Raw genomic sequence first — 23,071 nt, 5'->3', positions numbered from 1 at the left:
TATTTCCTTTGCCTCCACCCAAGAAAGACAACGGTGACAGCGACGTTTAATGGGGGCAGTTAAAAATTGAAGTGTGGATTTCTGTAGCTCCGTAGGGGGATTCATACTGAAGGCAGCATTACATAAGTTATCCGCATAACCTGGCCTTTAAAGTAAAACGTATCATCGCCGGAACACTTTCCTACGAGAAATGTAAAAGAGTTTCTCTCAGATGAAGCAAACGCATGCGGCTTTGAAAGGATTCTTTGGTCTGATGCCTTTAGAATATGACGACCATTCAACCGTCTCGTCGGCTGCGCTTTTAAGCTGGTCACAGCGAATACTGAGCGCTCTCTGTAGCGTGCTGACAAAGCCGGTCTCTGCGGTTTGGCCGTTGGGGACACGCGCTTTACTTAATGCGCGCTCCGCCCCCCCCTCCCCTCCCCAAACTCATCCGCTCTCTCGCTGTCCGTCCTTCTGAACAGACTCCACAGAGAACATCGTGCTTCAGGTTACCGCTCAGGACCCTCTGGTAGAAGGCGACAACGTGACTTTGAAGTGTGTGGCAGACGGCAACCCGCCTCCTACTGCCTTTAACTTCTACCTGAAGGTACACGCGCTCACCAATGTCTCTTTGAGACACTCAGAAGTGGCTTCTATTCGTGCCTATTACGTGCATTGTGTTGTTTTTCTTCAGGAACACCTTGACAGCTGATCACCCACCGTTGTTTGATTGTGTGTTTTTGTAGGGGGCGTTGGTGAAAGTTGAAAATGCAAATTCTTACACCATCAAGAATGTCACGCGTAACACGAGTGGGGAGTACAAATGCTCTCTTATCGACGACCCGTCAATGGAAGCATCAAAGGAAATCACCGTCAACTGTAAGTGACCAAGACACGGCGTATTGGTTCAGAAGCCGGTGGAATTTCCTTTACCACCTGTAGTCTTTTTCTATTACTATGAAAGCTAATTTCCTATTTGCTAATGAAAAGAGCCGGCTAATGTCCCTCCCAGCCAGCCTGCCTGTCTTACTGTGCTTTACAAAGAAAGATGTTGTGTCAACCGCTCGGCCTCTAACAAGCTGCATCTGCAGGGCACCGAGCCAAGTGCAGGGTTAACAACAGAGATGTTTCGACCCTTGTCAGAACAATCTCTTCACCATCTTCTCCTCCCTTGTTAGACCTAGACATCGATTTAAGCCCCTCTGGAAACATCGTCAAGAACGCCGGTGACGCCTTGGATCTATCGCTCCAGATTGACGCCTCTGGAATCTCGGCGGTCTCTTGGAAGAAGGTAAGAGCAATCGTTTACACGACTGAGCCTGAACGAAGAAAGGTGCCTAGTGGTTATTGACTGTGTCGGTATCCATTTTAATTTCATTCAGGACAATGTTGTATTGGATGAAGAGCCCAACTTTGCCGAGCTGACTTACACTGACTCTGGGCGCTATGAGTGTGAGGTGAAGATGGGGGGGCTCAGCCAGAAAGCTTTCATCGAGCTGACTGTCGAAGGTAAGGGGAAGCTCAGATGTTATTTGGCAAATCAAATTAAAAATTGATTCTTTCAATATTCTTGTACTGTCTTCCGTCGGTTCGTGTGCACAAATGCAAGAAATGCCACTGTTAGCTCCACGCATGCACTCATTCAGATGCATCAGAAGAGTTTCGTCCTGTTGCAGGTGTTCCAGTTATCAAACGGCTGATCAAAAAGCGCGGTGAAGACGGGAGACACAAAGTCCTGATCTGTGAGGTTGAAGGATCTCCAAAGCCGGCTGTTTCCTGGAGCATCAACGGCACCTCGGTATGCACACTCCTGTTGTTGTGGTCGAAATTATCCGACAGCCACTGTGCAGATTTTAGTTTCCCAATACAGTTTCCCGAATAAGATTTCCTAACGGCTGAGTGTGAATTGTCTAATGTACCTGTACTGATGCTAAAGGAACAGAATGCCATGTGCTATTTTGGCCAGTTAGAATTGGGCCGCTGTGAATGGGGGGACACTGCAAGTCAATGTTAGATGTGCCCCTCCTCTCCAAAAAATAATTAACAAGGTTCCCCATTCATACATTTATTCATTCCTAAAAACAGGTTGGTTTGTTGCTTACAAACCCAGTTTTGAAACGGTAACCCCTTAGATTTCAGTTGCAGTCACCATGGTAACTGTACATTTGATGTAAACACTTCTTGAGTGTGTATTGAACTAGTGTTTCTGTTTACAGCACAGCCAACTTAACTTACTAGGTTCATTTTGAGTAATTTTCTAACAGTAAATATTGATCACATGTTTCCTGTGACTTATTTGTGTTTTCAACAAGCGTGGAAATGGCTGATTCTACCACCAGCTATGAGAACAGCTATATAGAGTTTATCAATGAATATTAATACAATGTAGGGCTTTTGCTAGAAATGAATTCCTGACAATAAATATCATCAAAAAATCTCATGTTTACATTGAAATCTCAAGGATTATAGCTTTTGAACTGTAATGAATTCTGTATCACAAAAACTGGAAAATATTATAAATTGGCCTTCGCATGATTTCAATAACTGAAGCTGAGAAAATAGACAACTCATTGAACCATGAAAAACCCATTTCTCAAAAAATAGATTATGGAGACAGAGTTTCCCGTGTGTGCTTCCTCGGCTCCTCCTGACCAACCGAGATTCACACCAAACTCAGTTGTCATCCAGAATGCTTTCAACGTTTCCCTTCACTGCTTAATACTGCTTGTTGAGAAGGTAACTGGTTTGTCCTTCAGTGCAGCTTCTACGATGAGATCTTTTGTCAACAGCATCTAAACGTTATCAATAAAGCATCTGAGACGCATTGTAGGTGATTTCCATGTGCAGCAGTTAATGCTTTACAAACCACTGAGATGCTCGAAAGGTCGTTTTTTGCCCTCCAAACAAACCAATCCGTCTAAGCGTGCGTCCATTGTGAGGGAGCTAAAAGGTTTGCCAGTGTCTTGCTCCCGAGTCAGTTCACGCTTTGCTTTTGTCCACTGAGTGAATACTGTCTGTTACGTGCCGATCCGTTTGCACTGTTAGTGCTTTCCCAGCTACCACACTTATCTAGTCCAAACATTTCTAGGCGTTTGTGCTCAGTGTTTCGAGAGAGTACATTTCCTCATTTTCTCTGAGGCTCAAACACAGACTGTCATGAAGCCGATTTTCCTTTGTTTAAACGGACCTTTTTTCTCTCTTTTGTTTCTGTGCTGTACCTTTGGTGCACACTGAAAGCAGAACCACTCCATGGTTGGAAAGCCATGGCTTTCAGATGTGTTCTTACCTCCAAACCCAAACTTGGGTGATAATTAATCCACTGCAAAGGAGCAAAGCTCTTTTACACTTTAGGATAATGAATTTTAGAGACGACACAAATTACAGTCAAAGTTTATTTTCAATCCTCTGATCCCATCCTTTGCAGCCTATTCAAAGAGATTATAATGTAAGGCTGGAATACAGCCTCAGTGATGGGTATTTACAAAATGTAGAGGACATAAAAAAGGGTGTTGGCAGTTCGTCTTTGTGTCTGGGGTTTTCCTTTGGGACTTAGGAGGCTTATGTCCCAGAGGCACATGCTGCAGCTTTGTTATAGAAAGGCTTTTATCAATCCAACGTCGCCCCCTAGTGGTACAGAACATACACTTCTTACATGTGGCGCTGGAGCAGAAAGCATAAAGCATGCGAGTACTAATATTTGTGCTTTTCTTCTCCTGTTGTTCAGCTCGATGAGAGTCCCTTTGTCAACGGGAAGATAACGCACAAGATCACAGTTGTGCCTACCGCAAATCTTACTGTCTCGTGTACGGTGTCCAATGAGTTTGGCGTGGACAGTAGGACTATAAATGTGTCATCCCGTAAGTACAAAGTGGTAAAACGGTCCTCTCGTCTCTCTCCGCTTGGTTTTCTTCCTGAAGACTAACCTACTTTTCCTTGGTAGAGGTTTTACTGCTCTTTTCACTCAACTCTTTCCGTCTGCATGTTGACTCCACGTGACACTAAAATCTCTGGATTAAATTTACCCCAATTTAGCAGGTGGTTGCTAAAAAATTATTCATTTTTAAAGAGATAAAACAAATTTGGGGTCAAAACAAACTTTGATGATACATACGCTACCAATCAGTTTACCTTAATCCATGCTAGGGAAAGATAATTGGAAACATTTGAAAAGAAGTACAAATGAGCAGTTAAAAAGACCCGTTTTGTACAATAAGTGTTTGTTTTTTTTAATCCTTTTTAGGATTTAACTTCCAACACTTTGCAGCTGTCCACTGTCATCATCGCATGCTCTCAGCGCCTTTTAGACACTTTAGTCGCTATCATTCGTTGCTCTCCCCTCCTTACTCATTGCAGCGTGTTTGAGACGTCATTTCATCTCTCTTCCCTCCTTTCACTCAGTGGTGTGTATGTTGGGATGCTGGATTTAATCTGTTCCCTCTGTTGAACTTCTCGCATGCAAAAATAGAATAGAGTTAAAGTGGTATCTTTTTTTGGACATCACGCTTGAGTTTTTTCTTTTTTGTTGGAAGTTAATTTTATTTTATATCTGATTTCAGTAAATGAGGAGGTGAGAATGGATAAACAAGGTAAGTTGTAGCGGTCTTCTTGCTTGTAAGAGCGGGTAGTGGGAGGGTATCAAATGTGCCTCACTGAAGGAAGGGCCTTCAATTCAATATTTACCGTTACCATCAGACCTAAACCCTTCAACAGGAAAAAACAACCTTTGGACCGTGTAATAAAACATACACGTGAAGCACTAGGAGGAGTTTCCAGCATCCTGACAAAATGTCAACATTGTCCGTAATCCCATTGGCTGATGAAATGAATCACTGAATAGCTGTCATTAACATTTAACTCGATGAGTCATAACCATGTGGGTGTGTCCATTCATCAATGCACTTATTGCACACAATGACTTTTTTGCTTCCCTGTATTAGTATGCAGTCGCGCTGGAGTTTTATACCAGTATGTGGCCCTCGGATCTCATGTTTCTGCTTTGTCTTGCAGACCAATCAGACGATAACGACCAAACCAAGTTGGTGGTTGGCGTTGTGGTCGGTCTCCTTGTTGCCGCTTCGGTTATTGCCCTTGCCTACTTAGTCTACATGAAGAAATCCAAGTAAGAAGATCATACAAATCATAATGCTGTTGTATTATTATGCTCATTTTTGGATGTGCTTTATTATGTCATCTTGGTACATGGTTAAAATATTGTCACACATAGTTTCGGTTGTTTTTTGGTAACTAAACAATATGCAACTCCATAGACAGATATTTCTGTTAAAGGAAAACTATACAGGTATTAGTTTCCCATTATACCTACCTACTTTGAGTACTCACCACCACGTTCCGAACCAGTGCAAAAGAACACTGTATATTAGATATTACGTAGCACACGTGTAGTCCACATAACCTCCTCCCATAAATAGTTTGTTCTTTGTTGTACTGTAGAGCATTTTGGGAAATAATGTTTTATTCTAAACAGGCAAGGAAGCTGGAAGACCGGCGAAAAGGAGGACGGGTCCTCTGAGGAGGAGAAAAAACTGGAGGAGAAAGTGGAAGAGAACAGCCAAAAAGCTGAGGTGTAAAGAAAAGTGAACGTCTCCTGGAAATGTGAAAGGTACAAAACATTTCCATCGAATTACTTAGAATTAAAGATGGAAAGGGTTATTCTCTTTTAAAAACAAATCTGACTTAATTCCTTGTCTTTCCAGTTGGAACGTGAAACTTTTACACAAAAAAACAAGTGTACATTGGGACGAAGACGCTTTGGATTTGGTTTCAGGGAAGATTTGACAAAAAAGCATATCCAAATACCCCCCCCCTCAACGCTTCAAACCATCACTCCATTCCAAGAAAAAGAAGAAAAAAAAGAAAGAAAGACGGAATGCATACTGAATGCGGAATACATAACTTGTCTGCACTACTGATACACGTGTAAACTTGTCCACTATTAGGACTGGAATGGAATTTGGGAAACTGAGATAACGCAGATCTTTTTTTTTTTCATTTTGCTAGTTGATGCAAGTAGAATTGCTACTAGACCAGTTGCCTTTGCCGTAAGGATGTGTAGGCCTGCATTAGTCTGACCGTTCGGCCCTCCGAAGGGACATCACCGCCACCGCTTTTTAGCTTCACGTCGCCACAGTCGAACCGCCTCTGCCTTCAACATCCGTGTGCTAAATGTGTTTATCGGAGCATTTCTTCCAGTTTGTCTCCTCAGCCGTAAAATAATGTTGAACTAGAGAGGAAATTCCTGAAAGGTTTACGGGTTATGGGGGTTAAACTCGACATTAGTTGCAGATGGTGATATGATTTACACTGCAGGAAGTGAGCGAGTTCTTTGGCATTACATGATTTTTGATTTTTTTTTTGTTCTTTGATCGTGTGTACCTCTTTGCTAAGTAATCAAGATTAAAAAAAAAGAAGAAACTCAGTTTATTTTTCCCATTTATTTTTTTCAAATGTACTGTACATTCGACACATAACCACTGTGTAAGACAGGCATGTAGATTATTGAGCAAAAGTTTAGGGTACTCATGCTGTTGGCTGTACAGATTGTTTTACATTTTGTTTTCACGCATAATAACTCATTTAGCCTGTTGTAGTGAAAGAAAGTTTCATGGCTGTAAGTGAATTCTCTATTTGTTCCACATTAGTGTATGATTGTTTATTGTGTAGCATTTTTGGGACGGAGCACGCAGAGAGGACCAGGTGTTTATCTTAAAGTAGCCGTCACGATAAATTTGCCTTCTTTTAAATACCAACCTGTAGTTGCTTCAGTTTGTGATGTGCATTATAGTTCCTGCTTTCGTGTCAGATTTGTGTAGAATACGATGGAATACGCGCGGCTGTACATTTCACAAATTTGGTCGTTTTTAAGAGCGTTTACTCAATTTGAAAATGTATCAAGACTGGGATGTTATTGTGAAGTATGTGAATTTAATTTTCTTTTTGCTATTTATATTGTAAAAAATGTCCAGGTAGGCAAATTCAATAATGTCCATGTAATTCATAGCTTGGATTGAAACAGTCGATAAAATGCTTGCAGACATTACTAAGGTGTAATTAAGTTGCGAGTCCTCCGTAGTTGGCTCAGCGTCAGGTTGAACACTGGATTCACAGCATGTGATAGTCTCACACCTCCAAGCTGCTGTTTGTAAAACCATCAAATTGGAAGAATGACCAAAGAAAGTGAACATTGCCATGCAAGTATTGTAAATACCTGATGTTTGTTTTTGTACTTTTGTTTAAAATAAAGTGTACATTTGGAAAAAACCTGTCCACTGAATATTAATTATGTTACAGTTTCCACATTTGTCATCTTTGAAATAAAGAGCAACATGGTTTTGAAATGTGTTTCACCTCTGGGAATAAAATAAGCATTTGTTTGTTGTTTTTGTATTTTTTGGTTAAAGATTAACAGAATTAAACGAAATATAATTTCAGTATATATATATAAGTATTGTATTCTGTAGGAGGAGAAGAACATTACAAACAATCTTGGAATGTGATGGAATAGAGAATGTGGTGTGTTGTATTACAATAACTATCGCATTGCAAACATGTTCAATTCAATTCCGTGTTTTAACTGAAATTCTTTGTTCAAAATTATAATCTCTGCATAAAACGTATCACGCTTTTGGATTTCATTCTAAATCAATTATCAAAATGAATATGGTATTTTTCATTAATAGTACAGAATAATTGTTTTTCTACAACAACAGGTGGAACCTCTCCTTGTTCCAAAGAGGCGAGGTTTCAGGGAAAAAAACCTTTAGCTTTGTTCCTGTTGCCAGTCTGACTAAAAACAACTGGAAACAAATGTACACGCAGATACGTATGAAATGTGAATTGTCTGCATTTCAGATTGAAAACCATTTCACCACCAAACAATTGAGGAAAGTACATTTACTCAAGTATTGTGTTTAGGCACTTAAAGGTACTTTAGTTCTATTTCCCTCTGCGGCACCACAATTCTGAGATGAATGCTTGTACTTTTACCTCAGTAAACCTGTGGAATTCAGTGATTTTACACTACGATATTGTACTTCAAACCTAAATAAAGACACAGAATACTTCTTCCATTACTGCAATTAACTTAAAGCAAAACAATATCTTCGGAATCTATTTTGAGTCATTGGTGGCGTCTGTGGGGCTGCATGTCAAAGTCGACAATTAAATGGCAGAAACAGATGAGGACACTTGTGTTGATGCATAATCTCCAAATAAAGTGTATTCTAAGAAGTGTAAGCATGGACTCGTCTCTGCATAATACTAAACAAAATAGGCTTCTACTGCCACCCGGTGCTCAAAGAAATTACTGTAACAGTCAGTTGGAGTCAAGGACACATATCTGTTAGTACAGGTTTTCTTGGAATAAAACCAATTTTTAAACAGCTAAATTCTGAGAGGATAATGAAATTAGATGAGTCAACTTTATTAGAAAAGTTAATTACAACAACATTAGAATAAAACGGGAACAAAGGTGTATGAGACGTAATACCAAATCCACTGCCTAACAGAACCACAATAACAGGGAAATAAGTAGTAACTACAATACAAAACGAGTAGTGCCTATCATATTGAAAAAAAGGAATTAGAATTAGAAAGTAATATTGCACTTCACATTGAAAGGGAGTTTTATAATGTTGAATAATATTGCACATGATAATGAAATTAATATTCTTAGCGGCCAATGATTCTGCTCGCGCAGAATAAATGTTAAACAACTGCCAATGTGAGGATTAAAGAGTTGGTTTCTACTGAAATTGAAAAACATTTTTGGCTTGTAGGAAAATAACTGCATTTGTGATTTTTATTTCACAGGATTTTTCAGTGTTGTGATAACTTTTATGCAGGATTTAAAATGTTTACAGAACAAATGTAATAATCCGACCACCGAACTGAATGAACATCACAGATATATGAAAGGTCCATATATCTGGTCCACTAAATGGAGCAATCAAATCATTCAAGTTCAAAAAACATTTGTTTCGGCTTTTAAGATTCTATTTGGATCACAGGAACTTGTATTGCAATGGTCTGAAAATCCAGAGCAAATCAAGGCTTACTATATTTATTGAACAACAATCATCTTTCTCAGACATGATTAATAGTAGTCTTGAGTTTAATGTACTAAAATTCTCTAAAATAGGCAAATTCAGTGAAACCTAACACACACCAGCAGCCAAACAAGTACGATACTGACAAAAGCAACACTCAATAACTCAATAACAAAGCCAATATCTGCACTGCTGTCACAAACAGGCCAAGCTTTACTTCTTTCTCTCCACGTACAAATCAAAACACACACTTCATGTGTTTTCCAAATGCCCGGAACGCCATGTGGCAAAGATCTGTCATAAACAGGAGTAAACTGTATGGACTTTTTTTCCAGGCTTTTACCATTGAGTGTGGTTTTAAAGTGGTATTCATCTAGCAAAACATTGTTTTATTTATTTTGTAAGTGCATTAGGGTCTCCGCAGCGGCTGCTTCCGTTTCTGTGCCGTCGTAATGCAGACGGCTCATGTGGGCTGCAAGTTAAAATGTGTGTTCAATCACTCCTTGACTCAACCAACACTCTACATTAGAAATACCTGAGAATTGCATAGAAATGGTCCAGTTATATTGAAAATATATGCAAGAGTATGTGTCTTCCAAACACTTGCTATTATTTAGCGATGGTTATGGGGTTGTTTGATGTGTGTAGTTGTGCGTGTGTCTCTCCTTCTGATGCTGATGACCTATCCAAGGTGTTCCCAATGGCTTGTAGTCAAAAGACCAAGCTATTTTTTAGAGAATATATGGATAAAGGTTTTTTACGTAAACTATTGGAGGCAACCGTGTATAGTGAATCATCATCATGAGGAGAGTAGTGGAGCTCTGAGTATAAGAGGGAGACACCGGCCGGTATGAATCCAGTTGTCTTAACTGAAGCCGAGCAACAAAATACTGAACAAAATACATATACATTTGGTATGGCAGTGCTTCTTAAATGTTATAACCTATGTGAAACCTACAAAGTAATCAATAAAGCACCACACATACATACAAACAGTACCAGTCAAAAGTTTGGACACGTTTTCTCAATCAATTCAATGGGAAAGTGTGTCAAAGCTTTTGACCGGTACTGTAAATCCTACATCATTCGATCACAAATCAATCAGGGCAGACAGCTCTCTCAAACAACAACACAGAAGAATTAAACCAAAACCAGACATGACAACCCCACGTAGTAGGTGAACACAGTCTTAAAATGTCCATCCGTCTTTTATTGTCCAAATTTGGCAGGCAGTCCTAACTGCTACTGATGGAAAGTCTTCTTGTTGCTTCCTTTGGTTGGAATGGGAGCCCCGCAAAAAACAACTATGGGGTTCGCACACAGCCAGCAGATGTCATAACTTGACAATTTCACTCAGATTACAGATGTATCTTGTGCCTGGAGGGTACGGGAGAATAATTGCTGTGCAATAGTTAAGTGTCATGACAGTCTCAGGTGGAATAACAAGTGTTGTGGGGAAGTAACAAAGTTTATGTGATGAATTATTGTGATAAATTGCTATCAAATTTGACATAAATGTAGATGTGTTTTGAAAAGCTGTCTAAATTAAAATATTCAATAACTATAAGTAAAGTTTTGTTATTTATTGTGCTGCACTAACACATGTTAAAAGACAATTGAAGTTGAAACAGTTTATTGAGGCAAATTCGTTTTCTTTAAAAAATAAATACAATGAGGTAAATATGCTGACAAACAAGTCCGGAATATAAATAGTGATTAAAACTATGTAAATTGCATTTCAGCTTTAGAATTAAGTGTCTCAGCTATTTCGTACGTTTATCATTCCAACCATTAAAATTAAAAGATACCTTCATGGACATAAGAAGTAGGAAGAAGTAATATATTTCAAAGTTTCTCTGAGACTCATTGAAGATGCACACAAGCATACTAGATACCATCCAAAGTTTTTGTGCATTTTTAGTGGAACATTCAAAAATGAAATGGAAATATTTAATTATTTAATTACATTATATATAATAATGGAAATTTATTAATACATTAGTATACCTCATTGTCTATTTCCAATCAGAACAACCTCAACAGCTTCTCATCAACAGACTCCAAAACCCTTCTTTCTCCATATATATATATATAATGGTTATATATATAAACATATAAATGGAGAAGGGAGGGAATAGACAATGTAAGTATACCAAATGTCTGTATTTTTTTCAGTGTGAAAATATTATTAACAATCGGGCTATGGCTCTGACTGTGAATGAGTTTGGGTTGATCTAGTTTTCATATTCACATCACTAAATCACTAAACAGAAAGATAACAGGAGAAGCATAACATTCTATGGTAGTTTCGATTCGTAAAAATGCAGTCTTTTCCACAAACATTTCTTCTAGCTGGTAGCAACGAGCCAAACAAGACAGAGAGGGACACCACTCGAGTTCTGCGTGTCCTATAACTCTGGCCAGTTAGATCTTATTCGTCATTGGTACATCCGGGGACTTAATTTTTTTGATTGACAGTTGCCATGGCAACAAGCTAGAGCATCGCCATTTTGTCAGGAGGTTTTTTTTCCCCAGCTCAGTCTTTTCAAATGTTCTCCCTTCCCGCCGGAATAATGCTGCCAGTGGATGTATATTTGACGTTTTTGGATATCGAAATGCGTCTAGTAGACCGGATTAAGAAGATCAAGAGGCCGACGTTTTAACATAGCTGAAATAATTAGGCGGCGCCGCACTAACTCAGTTGTCCGTGTCTCTGGTCCACCGGGCCGGTTCACTGCGCAGGTTTGGACCGCGCGCCATTTTGTGAAAATTGACACAAAATTCTTAACCAAAATTATCAGAGGACACGGTTTCTGTTTCATCTTTGAAATCCTCTGGATTTAACTGTATTGTCGTGATCATCGAAGTGACCGACGCTAAATTTGCAAAGACACGGTAAAACTCGGAATTTGGCACAACGTTTATTTAGCGGCGGCTAGAATTGTTAGCTTGAGGCTAGCCAGAGAAGCTACAGCTAGCCCAGGCAGGTAGCTAATGGTAGCTGCGTTCATTTTGTCAACTAACGTTAGCTAGCCAGTTCGCTAGGGTTAGCTAGTAAGTTATGCGTGCTAGTCAACGTTAGCATGTTGCTTGTCATCAGCTGATGTTAACATTAGTCAAAGTTGCTTCGATCTCAAATGTCGTTCACCATAGCGTGGGATATGAAAACCGTATTAGATCTGGCCGGCGATTTTTTTTAGCTTGCCGATCTGAGGACGGGGAGTGGATTTAACGTTAACATTACTCGCTAGCCGTTCGGGGAGGGGAGAATCTCAAGCTGGATAAGTTTCCTCATCATACAGGTTATTGGACTTTAAATGAAGATCGTGCCATCAGAGGTGAGCAATTGCAAAATGTTGTTTTTGACATTAGCCTTCGCGTGTTAACATTTTCACGTTAACGCTTTTGCAGCTGTATGTGACATGTAACGTGAACGGTTAACAATGATGGACGCGACAGTGAAGTTGAGAATAGTAGCTTATGGTATGGCGGCTAGCTTACATTTTGTGGTGGTGCCGACTCCACTGAAGCCAGCGCTCGCTTTCAGTCAGTGTGTCAACGGACAAATTATAATCTTAATCTAGAACAGGTTTGTATATTGTTGTGAATTTCGACGGACCAACGGATTGTATGGGCTTGGACGGAGAGTCATGCTGGCACGGCGAACGGCACAGCTAACATTAACCGTGCGATATTAGACAGTGTCATTGTAAGTCACAATTGAAGAAGATGCCGTTTTGTTAGCTAACAGCCCCGTTGGATGTATCGCGAATGCGATATCTTACTGCACAGATATCTGCGTTAAGTGTAGTTTTTTTTCCTTTTTTTTAAAGCGCTGCACTAAACGGAAGCTCACCTAGCCAACGTTAACCTGGCTAACGCCTGGTAGCTCATTCAGCTAACCTGGCTAATGGTTAACGCTGGGTTGTTGACGAACCAGCTGAATGGGCCCCAACAACCCGCTGGCTGAACGCAGCGTCACTAGCTAACGTTAACGTTGGATTGGTGACAGATATGCTTGCTTGCCCCGCAGTTTTCACGGTAACGTTAACGACGACAACGTTAGCTGGTTAGACCGCTAACGGCAACGCGAGCCGGAATACGTTTGTCATTAAGACGAGGATTTGGAAACATACGCGGACAATATGTAGGAAGAGAAGACTCCAAATTAACACCGAATATGCGTTCTAAATTTGAACCATGACGAGATCTACCCCATCATCTGTAAGTACAGCGTTACTAGGGTGCCGCTTTTATTCACGGACGTTAGGCTCGGAACTGTTGTGGATGGGTCGCATTGGATCCAGGTTTGGAATGGACCGTATCATTTGGGCGTGATAAGATGACACATAGGCTTGTTACAGAGGTCTTCAGCTATCACTTATAACATGATACAGCTACTAATAGCATGTTAGCGGTCGTTATATTTACACCTAACGTTAAATAGGCCCGTTGATGCCGCGGTGAGTGGAGCCAGGAAAGGAACTGTTCATATGCCAGTACTGAAAAGGAAGAATTATCAATCGTTTTGATCGTAAATATAAGGTAAAACTGCGCTTGCCAAATGGATTCATTGTCAAATACATCTTGACGTTTTCCATTTTTAAATTCACTCCACAATTATGTTAGTACGATTTTTGGTAGTCAGTTTCTAAAATAGGCTCAAGGCCTTTACTGTTATTTGTTCATTTGCATGATATGGCAGCCTACAGTAATATACAATGACGTTTATTCAGTAACTTAGGTTGGGATGTCTAGTTTGTATTGTATTTTTTTTTTTTATAAAGTATTTTTCCTCCTCCTATAGTTATAGAGGATTTTTGAAATCCTCTATCTATACTGATGTATTAACTATGGGCATGCTGAGCAGAGAGCCACAAACAAGTTCACAACAAGATTACTCCACATTTGTTTTGTCAATTACCATGTAGTCCGGGACACTGGGTGAACTATTCATCTTTTAACAGTGTCACAAGAGCTTTCAGGTGTTTTATGAATTCAAAATGTAATTGCCTGTGCTTCACATATTTTTGACAGTTGATCCAAAATGAGCTACCGCTTCATACATTTTCATAAATGTATATAAAAAATCCTAAAACTTCTGCCAATAACCCCAACATACTTTTCAAAGTTTTGGGGAGGTCCTCTATTCTCCAAGGGTCCTCTGTCCTTCTTCGCAACAAAAGTTTCAGCACTATGACGTTAAATCCACACCGAGGATCCACAATGATCAGTTTTTAATATTTGTAGCGGGTTTGCTGCTGCAAACTCCCAGGACAATATGATATTTTACAGGTGAGGCTTTATCCAGTTTAGATGCTATATATTAGGCCTTAACCCTTTGGTTGAAAGTGGTTCACTTAAGATCTTATTTAGCTGAATCAGCCACCAGACTCATACACTTTGGAACATTCTAAAAGGGAAATGTCAAAGTTATTTATTAAAATAAAAATGTAATGCAGTTTGTTACTTTATTTTTTATTGAAATTGCTCAGAATGATTAAGAATTGTTTTCATCTCTCAGCTGAACGAGCATGAAAATAGACACGCAGGTCGTGAGAAATAAGTCTTAAATGTCTAAAAGTCTTAAAATGAAAGCCCTAATATCCAATATTTTATTCTATATTAAAAAAGAAATATATTATACACACACATACTGTATTTTAATACAGGCTTTGACTGTGCTAGCATTTTACAGTTCCTCTTACTTCTGTCATTGGATGTGTATATTTCCTTTTCCAAACCTGGGTCAGCTTTCTAATGCTCTCAGATGGAGTGCAGGTTTTGGGCTGTACAGCTATTTTTCTGTCAGGCTCTTGTGTTGAAGACAGCGTCTAAGTGTGCCAAAGTTCAATTTTATTTCTTGTTTATTTCTTGTTTTCTCATTGGAAAATGGGAGCAGCTCTGCCCTGGCAACAAAAGTAGGCTATTTGCATACTGCGTTGTGATTGGTCTGTGCATTGATGGGCTTGCCAAATCACGCTGTATCTCTGTGGTGATAGGCTATGCTAATTAGGTGCTGTTGCTGGGATTCTGAATAGTGGTTACTGTGTAGCACTGGTGAATTGTGTTGTCTGGTGAGAGATGCTGATAGCTGCACATGCTATTTGATATATTTTTTTGATACCTTGTGGCTTAAAATGAAGGATGATTCACTGTATATTGTGGAGATGCTTTATTTTCAGCCCTTTACACTGTAAAACCTGCGGTTTTGCTCCTTTTTCTTCACAAAGGTTGAGCCAGGATTTATTTTGTTTATTCTTTGCATTTTTCTTACCATACATGTTTAACAAGATACTTAGTATTTATCAGAGCTTACTCTTTGCAATGAATTAATTCATTTTATTCTCAGCATCTTAAGATCAGTTTGTCTCAGTGTGAGCTTGATCATTCCACCATGCATGTAAATAAAATAAATGCATACTTTGCATTTTGCATATATACACATCTATATAAATTAATTTAGTCTACACGTTATTTTGTCAAAGAAATTCTCACTCATCCAGAATATAATCCCCTTTTATATTCCATCCATGCAAAAGGAAGCCAATATCTTTTTTTTATATTTTATTTTTAGGCCGTACACTGCCTCTATGGAAGAGGAGCTACTGCTTTTTCTTTTTTTTTACATGGAGATCATTAGGCCTTTCCCTCCTTTGTGTGTTTTGTTGCATGGAATGTTGAATTAAGGTAATATGCAGCTCATGGCAGTATTCATTTCTTCTAGGAGGAGAGACTTCAGCATGCAAACCTTCGTCCGTCCGGCTTGCGCCCTCTTTTTCTTTACACACTGCTGGTCTTCAGATGGCTGCTCCAATGCCCCATACGCACCAGCAGTACAGTGACCGCCACCAGCCAAGCACTGACCAATCTGTTACGGTTTTACCGTACAGCGACCAGACACCACAGCTCACTGCCAATCAGGTACACTAACTCGACGCTATGCCAGCCTTTGCAGTTCTGTTAGTTTTAACGTTGAGTGTTTGCAAAAAAAATTTGCAATATTTCCCGTCTCTGCTGCTGTTACCAGGCAGAGTAGCTGCTTATCCATGTTCAGTCTAGCCCTTTAGAATTGTGCAGTATATTGTTTATAGATTTAATAAATGGCTTCTGAGATTCATCATAAGCCCTGCTACTTAATTGTTTTGTACATATTGTTGGTTATTTGTTTCTTCATGAAATATTGTGACTTTCCCATTTGATACTTTAGAGGCACATGCCCCAGTGCTTTCGTGACCCAACTTCAGCTCCCCTGAGGAAGCTCTCCATTGACCTTATCAAAACATACAAACACATCAATGAGGTTTGTTTTGATTTTAACTAAATGCCTTCATGTAATTAATCTGTATTTTACATAGTAAATTTGTAAAAATTGTTGAAAATGTAAGGGACGTGAAACATGTTCAAGTTTGATCATTTGAATTGTGTATTTGTTTAATTTATAGGTGTATTATGCAAAAAAGAAGCGACGGCACCAACAGGGTCAGGGTGAAGACTCCAGTCACAAAAAAGAGAGGAAAGTCTTCAATGATGGCTATGACGATGATAACTATGACTACATCGTCAAGAATGGGGAGAAATGGATGGACCGCTATGAGATCGATTCCTTGATAGGAAAAGGATCATTTGGACAGGTGCTTATTTCTAAGTTACACACAACAAATAACAGTAATATGTTTAATATATTTTTATCTGCAGTTAACTATAGAAATGCTTATTTGTTGTCAAAGGAACCGCTTCCACTGACTTGTCAGAGATGGTAAGAATGTTCCTCTTGTTGGCATCTTTAGGTTGTGAAAGCGTACGACCGTGCAGAGCAGGAATGGGTTGCCATTAAGATCATCAAGAACAAGAAAGCTTTCCTCAATCAAGCCCAGATTGAAGTGCGCCTCCTAGAGCTCATGAACAAACATGACACCGAGATGAAATACTACATCGGTAATCCACTCTTGGAATCTACCTGTGATCTGATAAAAGGTATAAAAACCATTTTAAAGGCTCTTCTTGTATTTGACTAAAACGGATGCAATCGGATTTTCTGCAGTTCACCTGAAGCGTCACTTCATGTTCCGGAACCACCTCTGCCTCGTGTTTGAGATGCTCTCCTACAACCTGTATGACCTTCTCCGAAATACCAACTTCCGCGGCGTCTCACTCAACCTCACCCGGAAGTTTGCCCAGCAGCTATGCACGGCGCTGCTCTTCCTGGCCACGCCTGAGCTCAGCATCATCCACTGTGACCTGAAGCCCGAAAACATTCTTCTTTGTAACCCCAAGAGGAGTGCCATCAAAATAGTGGACTTTGGCAGCTCATGCCAATTGGGACAACGGGTATTTAGTGCCATTTTTTTCCTTTCTTGTCAGCAATAAAAGTAATGTTTGCAAGAACGTCCCTTGAGACGTGTGGGCTAGTTGTTGCCTCGAGCCGTCCGTAATTCCGAGATTACAAGCAAAGAGATAATTCTGAAGGACCAATGCTTTCTTTTTGTAGATATACCAATATATCCAGAGTCGCTTCTACCGTTCCCCGGAGGTGCTGCTGGGAATGCCCTATGACCTGGCCATCGACATGTGGTCCTTGGGTTGCATCCTGGTAGAGATGCACACTGGAGAACCTCTCTTCAGCGGCGCCAATGAGGTATAAAGAAAACTAAAATGCTCTTTGTGTTGTTAGTTGATATTGTAACTGGCAGGGAGTTTATTATAACATTATTATAGTTCTTTTCTCTGATGTGTAGCTTACAGATATCGTTTAGGCCTGGAAGATTGTGGCTGAATTTTCCAAACCTAAAACGTATCACATAGCAGTCAGTTGTCACGTCCTTAAATTGCTTCCTACAGTCATTGTGCCCCTTTGCCTGATCCTAAATGATTTGACAGTTAAGTCAACACAGAATAACATTGAATTTCCCATTTACGGTGTATAGAATCTATTCAGTGCACTTTCTTCAAAGTTGCAGATGTATAAAGTAAATCTTGTACTAACTTGATCAATAACTTGTTTCCCAGGTGGACCAGATGAACAAAATAGTTGAGGTTCTGGGTATCCCACCTAATCACATAATGGACCTAGCCCCAAAAGCCAGGAAGTTTTTTGAGAAGCTTTCAGATGGTACATGGAGTGTTAAGAAGACCAAAGATGGCAAAAGGGTGAGCACACTGTTCTGTGGTGGTAGTGGAAATTGTGGTGGATTGAGTGATGTTGTACAGAAGTCCTGGCAGAGTAAATCTCTTAATCTTTGTGTACTCTGCCTTAAACAGTATAAGCCTCCAGCCTCTCGGAAGCTCCACTCCATCTTGGGCGTGGAGACAGGGGGTCCAGGGGGCCGGCGGGCGGGAGAGTCTGGCCATGCTGTTGCCGACTACTTGAAGTTCAAGGACCTGATCCTCCGGATGTTGGACTACGACCCGAAGAGCCGCATCCAGCCCTACTATGCCCTGCAGCACAGCTTCTTCAAGAAGACTGCGGACGAGGGGACCAATACAAGCAGCAGCGTGTCCACCAGCCCTGCATTAGAGCAGTCCCAGTCTTCAGGAACCACCTCCAGCACCTCCTCTAGTTCAGGTGAATGGCACATGAAAACTCTCCTTCGTGTAAATCATTGGAAGAAAATGTTTGAATCCGCTGTAGTCTCCCTGGTTAACGCAGAAATTGATCCTGTTGGGTGACATTTATCTGCTCGCTAAAGGGATATGGAGTTTGACACTTTTGTTTAACCCTTAGGAGGATCATCTGGGACAAGTACCAGTGGCAGAGCGAGGTCAGACCCTACCCATCACCACTTGCACAGTGGAGGACACTTTGGGGCGGCTTTGCCTGCCATCGACGGTGACAGCCTCTGCCCACAGGTCAGTAGGAGGCACCTTCTGTAATTCCTCCTGATGCCGTGATGGTGGTAACAAATCATTTGAGTATATGATTTTTTTTTTTTGTATTTCCCACACCATGCTTTTTTAGCATTTACATAGGAGCCAGCTCTTGTATGTTACGTTGTCCTAATAAACTATGTTGTATAGAACAAATGGAAAATCCTTAACAGAATTGCTACATTTTTCATGCTGCTCGATTAACGCGTCAATACTAATAAAATACAGGATTAACATTAAAATTCAGTGACCGGTCTTGGATTTTATTAATGTAACTTGTATGTTCTTTAATTTCGGGATTATTATCTCATGACCATAACAGTAAAACAACCCTTAGTGAATCTTAAACATTGGTGCAGCCAAAATCAACAACTGACTGTTCTTTCTTTTCTGACCGTGGCAGGCAAGACAGCCTTACCCACCCCCGCTGGTGTGGGGAGGTGGTGTTGGACCAGAGTCTGTCCCCGGAGAGACTCACCCAGTCCAGGAGACCACCTTCCACGTTCCCCCTCAGCACCCTAAGGCCCTGCATCCCCACTCGCATACTCATCACCACCACGGGCCGATGATGGCTACACGACCACGCCCGCGCCACTACACCTCCCCGACACACAGCTCCTCAACACAGGACTCCATGGAGGTGGTTCATGGCCATCTGTCCATGACCTCCCTGTCTTCCTCTGCCTCCTCTTCCTCTACATCGTCCTCTTCCACTGGGAACCATGGCAACCAGGCCTACCAGCTCCGCCATTTGCCTCCCGGAGCCCTTGACTTTGGTCAGAACGGTGGGCTGAGCATGGGGCTAGGTGCCTTCTCGAACCCGCGGCAGGAGACCGGCATGGCGGCGCACCCTGCGTTCTCCATGGGCACGAACACGGGGCCAGCCCACTACCTAGCGGAAGGCCACCTGGGCATGAGGCAGGGCATGGACCGGGAGGAGTCTCCAATGACTGGAGTGTGCGTGCAGCAGAGTTCTATGGCCAGCTCGTGACTGCACTGACATTTGGCTGTGTGTTCCCCCCTGTGCGTCATTTTTAAGGTGGTGTTTTTTACTACAAGGTGTGTTGAGAACAAAAGCTGCTCACGTCAGAAGGGAGATATCACTGAACCGCTACTACAGAGAAAAGGCTTTGTTAAAAAGTATATATGTAATTTTCATCCGTTTTTCTTTTGCGATCATTAGGCACAAAATAATACTGCGGAATAACCATAGTGAGATTGAGACATCCATCTTACCATTTCACCAGTTTCATGTAACCACCAAGTAATCACCATATGGTATTATGTGGCAAAATCTTCTAAGGAGCATTTCAGAGCAAAGTTTGATGCTGTTTTACAGGTAGCTGTTGGTGATGAAATGCTTGGCGTCCTCTTTCGGTTCAATCTGTGGACTGCCTGACATTATTGTTCCACTGGTTCTTAATTATTTTGCCCTTTTTTTTCTTTTTTCTTTTTTTAAAGTGAAATTTCTCGTAAAAAGCTGCTTGTAAATCCTGTAGCTTGACAATGAGGGGGAAGTGTTTGCGGTGATATTTCTTGTTGTTGGTCGGTTTTGTGTAACTCTTGTTAAAGGGGAGCACATAGCAGTGGAGTCCCTATAGCGTGTGCTGGCCCGGGTGGAGAGGAGACCCCGCAGGTGGATACTGACGCCAACTGGGGCAAAAAAAAAAAGCGAGGGAAGCGCCACCCCTCCGGCCGAGAGGCCCCGTAGTCCTGCGAGCTGCAACCCGGCCCGGCACAGATGAGAGCAGCGATGGGCTCCGGAGACGAAAGGATCCAGCCCTGTTAAAGGAAGACAGTCAGTGGCTGGTTCTAGACAACCCTTTGGCCTTATGACTCATGGACTTGGAATGGGATGGAGCTGGACATTTTCATTTGAATTAAGATGGCTTTTCTCTATTTTTCTCTAGACAGCCCTTAATTCTTTAAGGAAATAAAAACAACTTAGAAAAGGTAAATAAGAATGGTAATTTGAGGCCTTTCTCGACAAAGATTTCTTCAGCAGGGCCCCACATAACAGGGTCTTATTGTACACAACAACCTCCTAAACATTACTTCCTTGAAAATCTTATTCACTGGTTAAGGATTTTGCAGTGGAAAGAGCTATCTATTCCAGAGTCTACCCTTTTATGTTTTGTTATTTTTTCCCTTTTGCATGTAGTTCCTCATCAGAACCACCTGCACAAGTCTCTCCATCCAAAACATGGAAACTGAAGAAAAAAATGAGTTAAGTGACTGCCTTTTTTCTCCTCAAATTATGCTGTGAATTTTACAAGAATTTATTTTCCCTTTGGATATGTTTTTATACCAAAGCAGTTGTTTTATAGCATATAGGTGTCTGTAACCAATAATGTAGCAGTTCACCACTTTGACGCAAAGTTTATCAAGATCTTATTTTAACGTCAATACAAACAGCTGCAATATATTACTTTAGCAAAACTGGAGACCGTTGTTGAGACCGTTGGCTATTGTGTATTCTGGCCAGATTTGTTTGCAACGTTTTACCAAAACTGTTTCCATATTAATTGGTAGATTATTTTGGGAGTCTTTTAAAACTTTGGTATGTTAGAGGACTTGGTAGTTACTCTGCAGGCTCCGGAGTAGCAAGATAGAAGCTGATGGTTTAAAAAAGAAAAAGAAAAAAAAAAAAGGAGACTAATGCGTTCTATTTCTGTGTCGTTGTTTTTCTTTTGCCCCCCCACATCATACTATTTCAAAGGGTTTTGCTGCCTTTCATACATCATTTGGTCAACTTGGCTAGCCTCTGCTGTAAAGCATGACTCAACGTCATTGTCTTTGCAGGGTAAGGATAATTGTGGCAAATCAGTTTGTCGAATGGTATTTTTCTGAATTGGTAGGGCAGATCCCTCATGATTGTTGTCCTAATCAAAGGAAAAGGGTGTCCGTGAGCCCACAATCACATGCTTTGCCGAGGCAGGCATGCATGTCCTCAAAACATTAGTCAATACCCAGATTTTTTTTTTTATATCAGGGATTTTGAAGTGCTTTCTTTCTTCTGTTGCTCATTTTACCAGCTTTGAAATTAAACAAACACCTGCCCACAGCCACCATTTAAATTAAGGGGCAGGCCACAGGTCATGCTGTTGCCATTTTTAAGGAGAAATCATCATAAGAGACCATGCGTTGGTATTTCCACAAACACAAATGTAAAGCTACCTATATGAGATTGGGGTTTTATCTGGATGTCAAGGTTAATTGCAAATTTGCAATCATTTTTCATACCCCGCTGAATTTGAGACATTTAGAAATAGCCAGTGGTTTTATTACTGGCACTCATACTGGTACTAAACATTCCAAAAATAAAGACTGAAAAAGAAAAAAAATTGACTGCAGTGACTCGTAAGTGTGCGCCTATTTCAGATCATGCTGATTGACCTCTTATTTAGAGCAGTTGTCATGAAATGCAGCCCCTTTTTAATAGTTGAAATAGAATTTATGTATATATTTATATTTTTTTAATAAAGGAAGTATAGAACTCACTACCTTGCTCCTGCTGGTATGTTGATTATGTTTGTCAATTTGGTGACCATTCAGTGGGCAGGAACTCCTGTTTTCTTAGTGGCAAAACCTTGCCTTTTGGCAAAGGTACTTGACTACATCAGGACAACACTATGAGGTAGGGTTTGAATCAAACAGGGAAAGCTAGATCTTCAAACCTTAATAATTTTCACAGGGTATATTGTAAGTGCATGTACATCACAAACCTTACTTTTTGGTTATAAGAGAAGCACATGGTTGAAAATAAGGTTCCATCTTTCATAAGCCTGGTCAGTTTGTGGGTAACACACAAACACGTATACTTGTCAACATATCTGAACACCCAACGGAAGTTGAAATCCTCTTATTTAATTTGGATTTATCCTTGTCATTTTTGATTTCACATTTTTTCACTTTTTTTGTACATGCAACATGCACTATAGAATTGAACAGCATGGGGGAAAGGATAAGTCCATGTATCCACAGATTGTAAGATCTAGTCAAGACTTTGCTGTGTTTATGACAATGCCCTTTGTATTATATTAAGACAGTCTTATGTATGATATATAAAAAGAAGTTAATTGAATTCCTCTGTGTGTCTTTATTGTTCTCTATTTAAATTAGGCATTTTCCAAGAAGAGCTCTCTTTTTGGAAATAC

At 40.4% G+C, this 23,071-nt stretch overlaps 2 protein-coding genes across 4 annotated transcripts in view; both read left to right on the top strand.

The window, feature by feature from the left end:
* Positions 1–7,260, top strand: part of LOC120822870 (CD166 antigen homolog A) — a 38,566-nt gene extending 31,306 nt beyond the window's left edge. For both annotated transcript variants that reach the window (XM_078098458.1, XM_040182825.2), the window contains 10 exons: positions 465–589; positions 729–861; positions 1,161–1,273; positions 1,365–1,491; positions 1,659–1,780; positions 3,707–3,839; positions 4,539–4,568; positions 4,990–5,101; positions 5,468–5,602; positions 5,697–7,260. In XM_078098458.1, the coding sequence (XP_077954584.1) occupies positions 465–589; positions 729–861; positions 1,161–1,273; positions 1,365–1,491; positions 1,659–1,780; positions 3,707–3,839; positions 4,539–4,568; positions 4,990–5,101; positions 5,468–5,570 (998 nt within the window). In that variant the 3' untranslated portion in view covers positions 5,571–5,602; positions 5,697–7,260. The remainder of the gene's footprint in view (positions 1–464; positions 590–728; positions 862–1,160; positions 1,274–1,364; positions 1,492–1,658; positions 1,781–3,706; positions 3,840–4,538; positions 4,569–4,989; positions 5,102–5,467; positions 5,603–5,696) is intronic.
* Positions 7,261–11,515: 4,255 nt separating this feature from the next.
* On the top strand, positions 11,516–22,998 carry dyrk1ab (dual-specificity tyrosine-(Y)-phosphorylation regulated kinase 1A, b). 2 transcript variants are annotated; one of them, XM_040178493.2, is made up of 11 exons: positions 11,516–12,385; positions 15,775–15,971; positions 16,258–16,350; positions 16,493–16,681; positions 16,838–16,985; positions 17,092–17,378; positions 17,539–17,685; positions 18,057–18,197; positions 18,309–18,612; positions 18,772–18,896; positions 19,318–22,998. In XM_040178493.2, exons 2-11 carry the CDS (start codon positions 15,852–15,854, stop codon positions 19,903–19,905), a joined length of 2,142 nt encoding a protein of 713 aa, XP_040034427.1. In that variant the 5' UTR covers positions 11,516–12,385; positions 15,775–15,851; the 3' UTR covers positions 19,906–22,998. The 2 variants fall into 2 exon arrangements, with proteins under 2 accessions (XP_040034427.1, XP_040034436.1); XM_040178502.2 differs by lacking the exon at positions 11,516–12,385 and adding an exon at positions 13,052–13,271.
* The last annotated feature ends 73 nt before the right edge of the window (positions 22,999–23,071 follow it).

The sequence above is a fragment of the Gasterosteus aculeatus genome, chromosome 1 (assembly GCF_964276395.1).
Source record: "Gasterosteus aculeatus chromosome 1, fGasAcu3.hap1.1, whole genome shotgun sequence".
Lineage (NCBI taxonomy): Eukaryota > Metazoa > Chordata > Actinopteri > Perciformes > Gasterosteidae > Gasterosteus > Gasterosteus aculeatus.
Note: the sequence above shows the minus strand (reverse complement) of the source record. Positions and strands in the feature narration are given on the sequence as shown.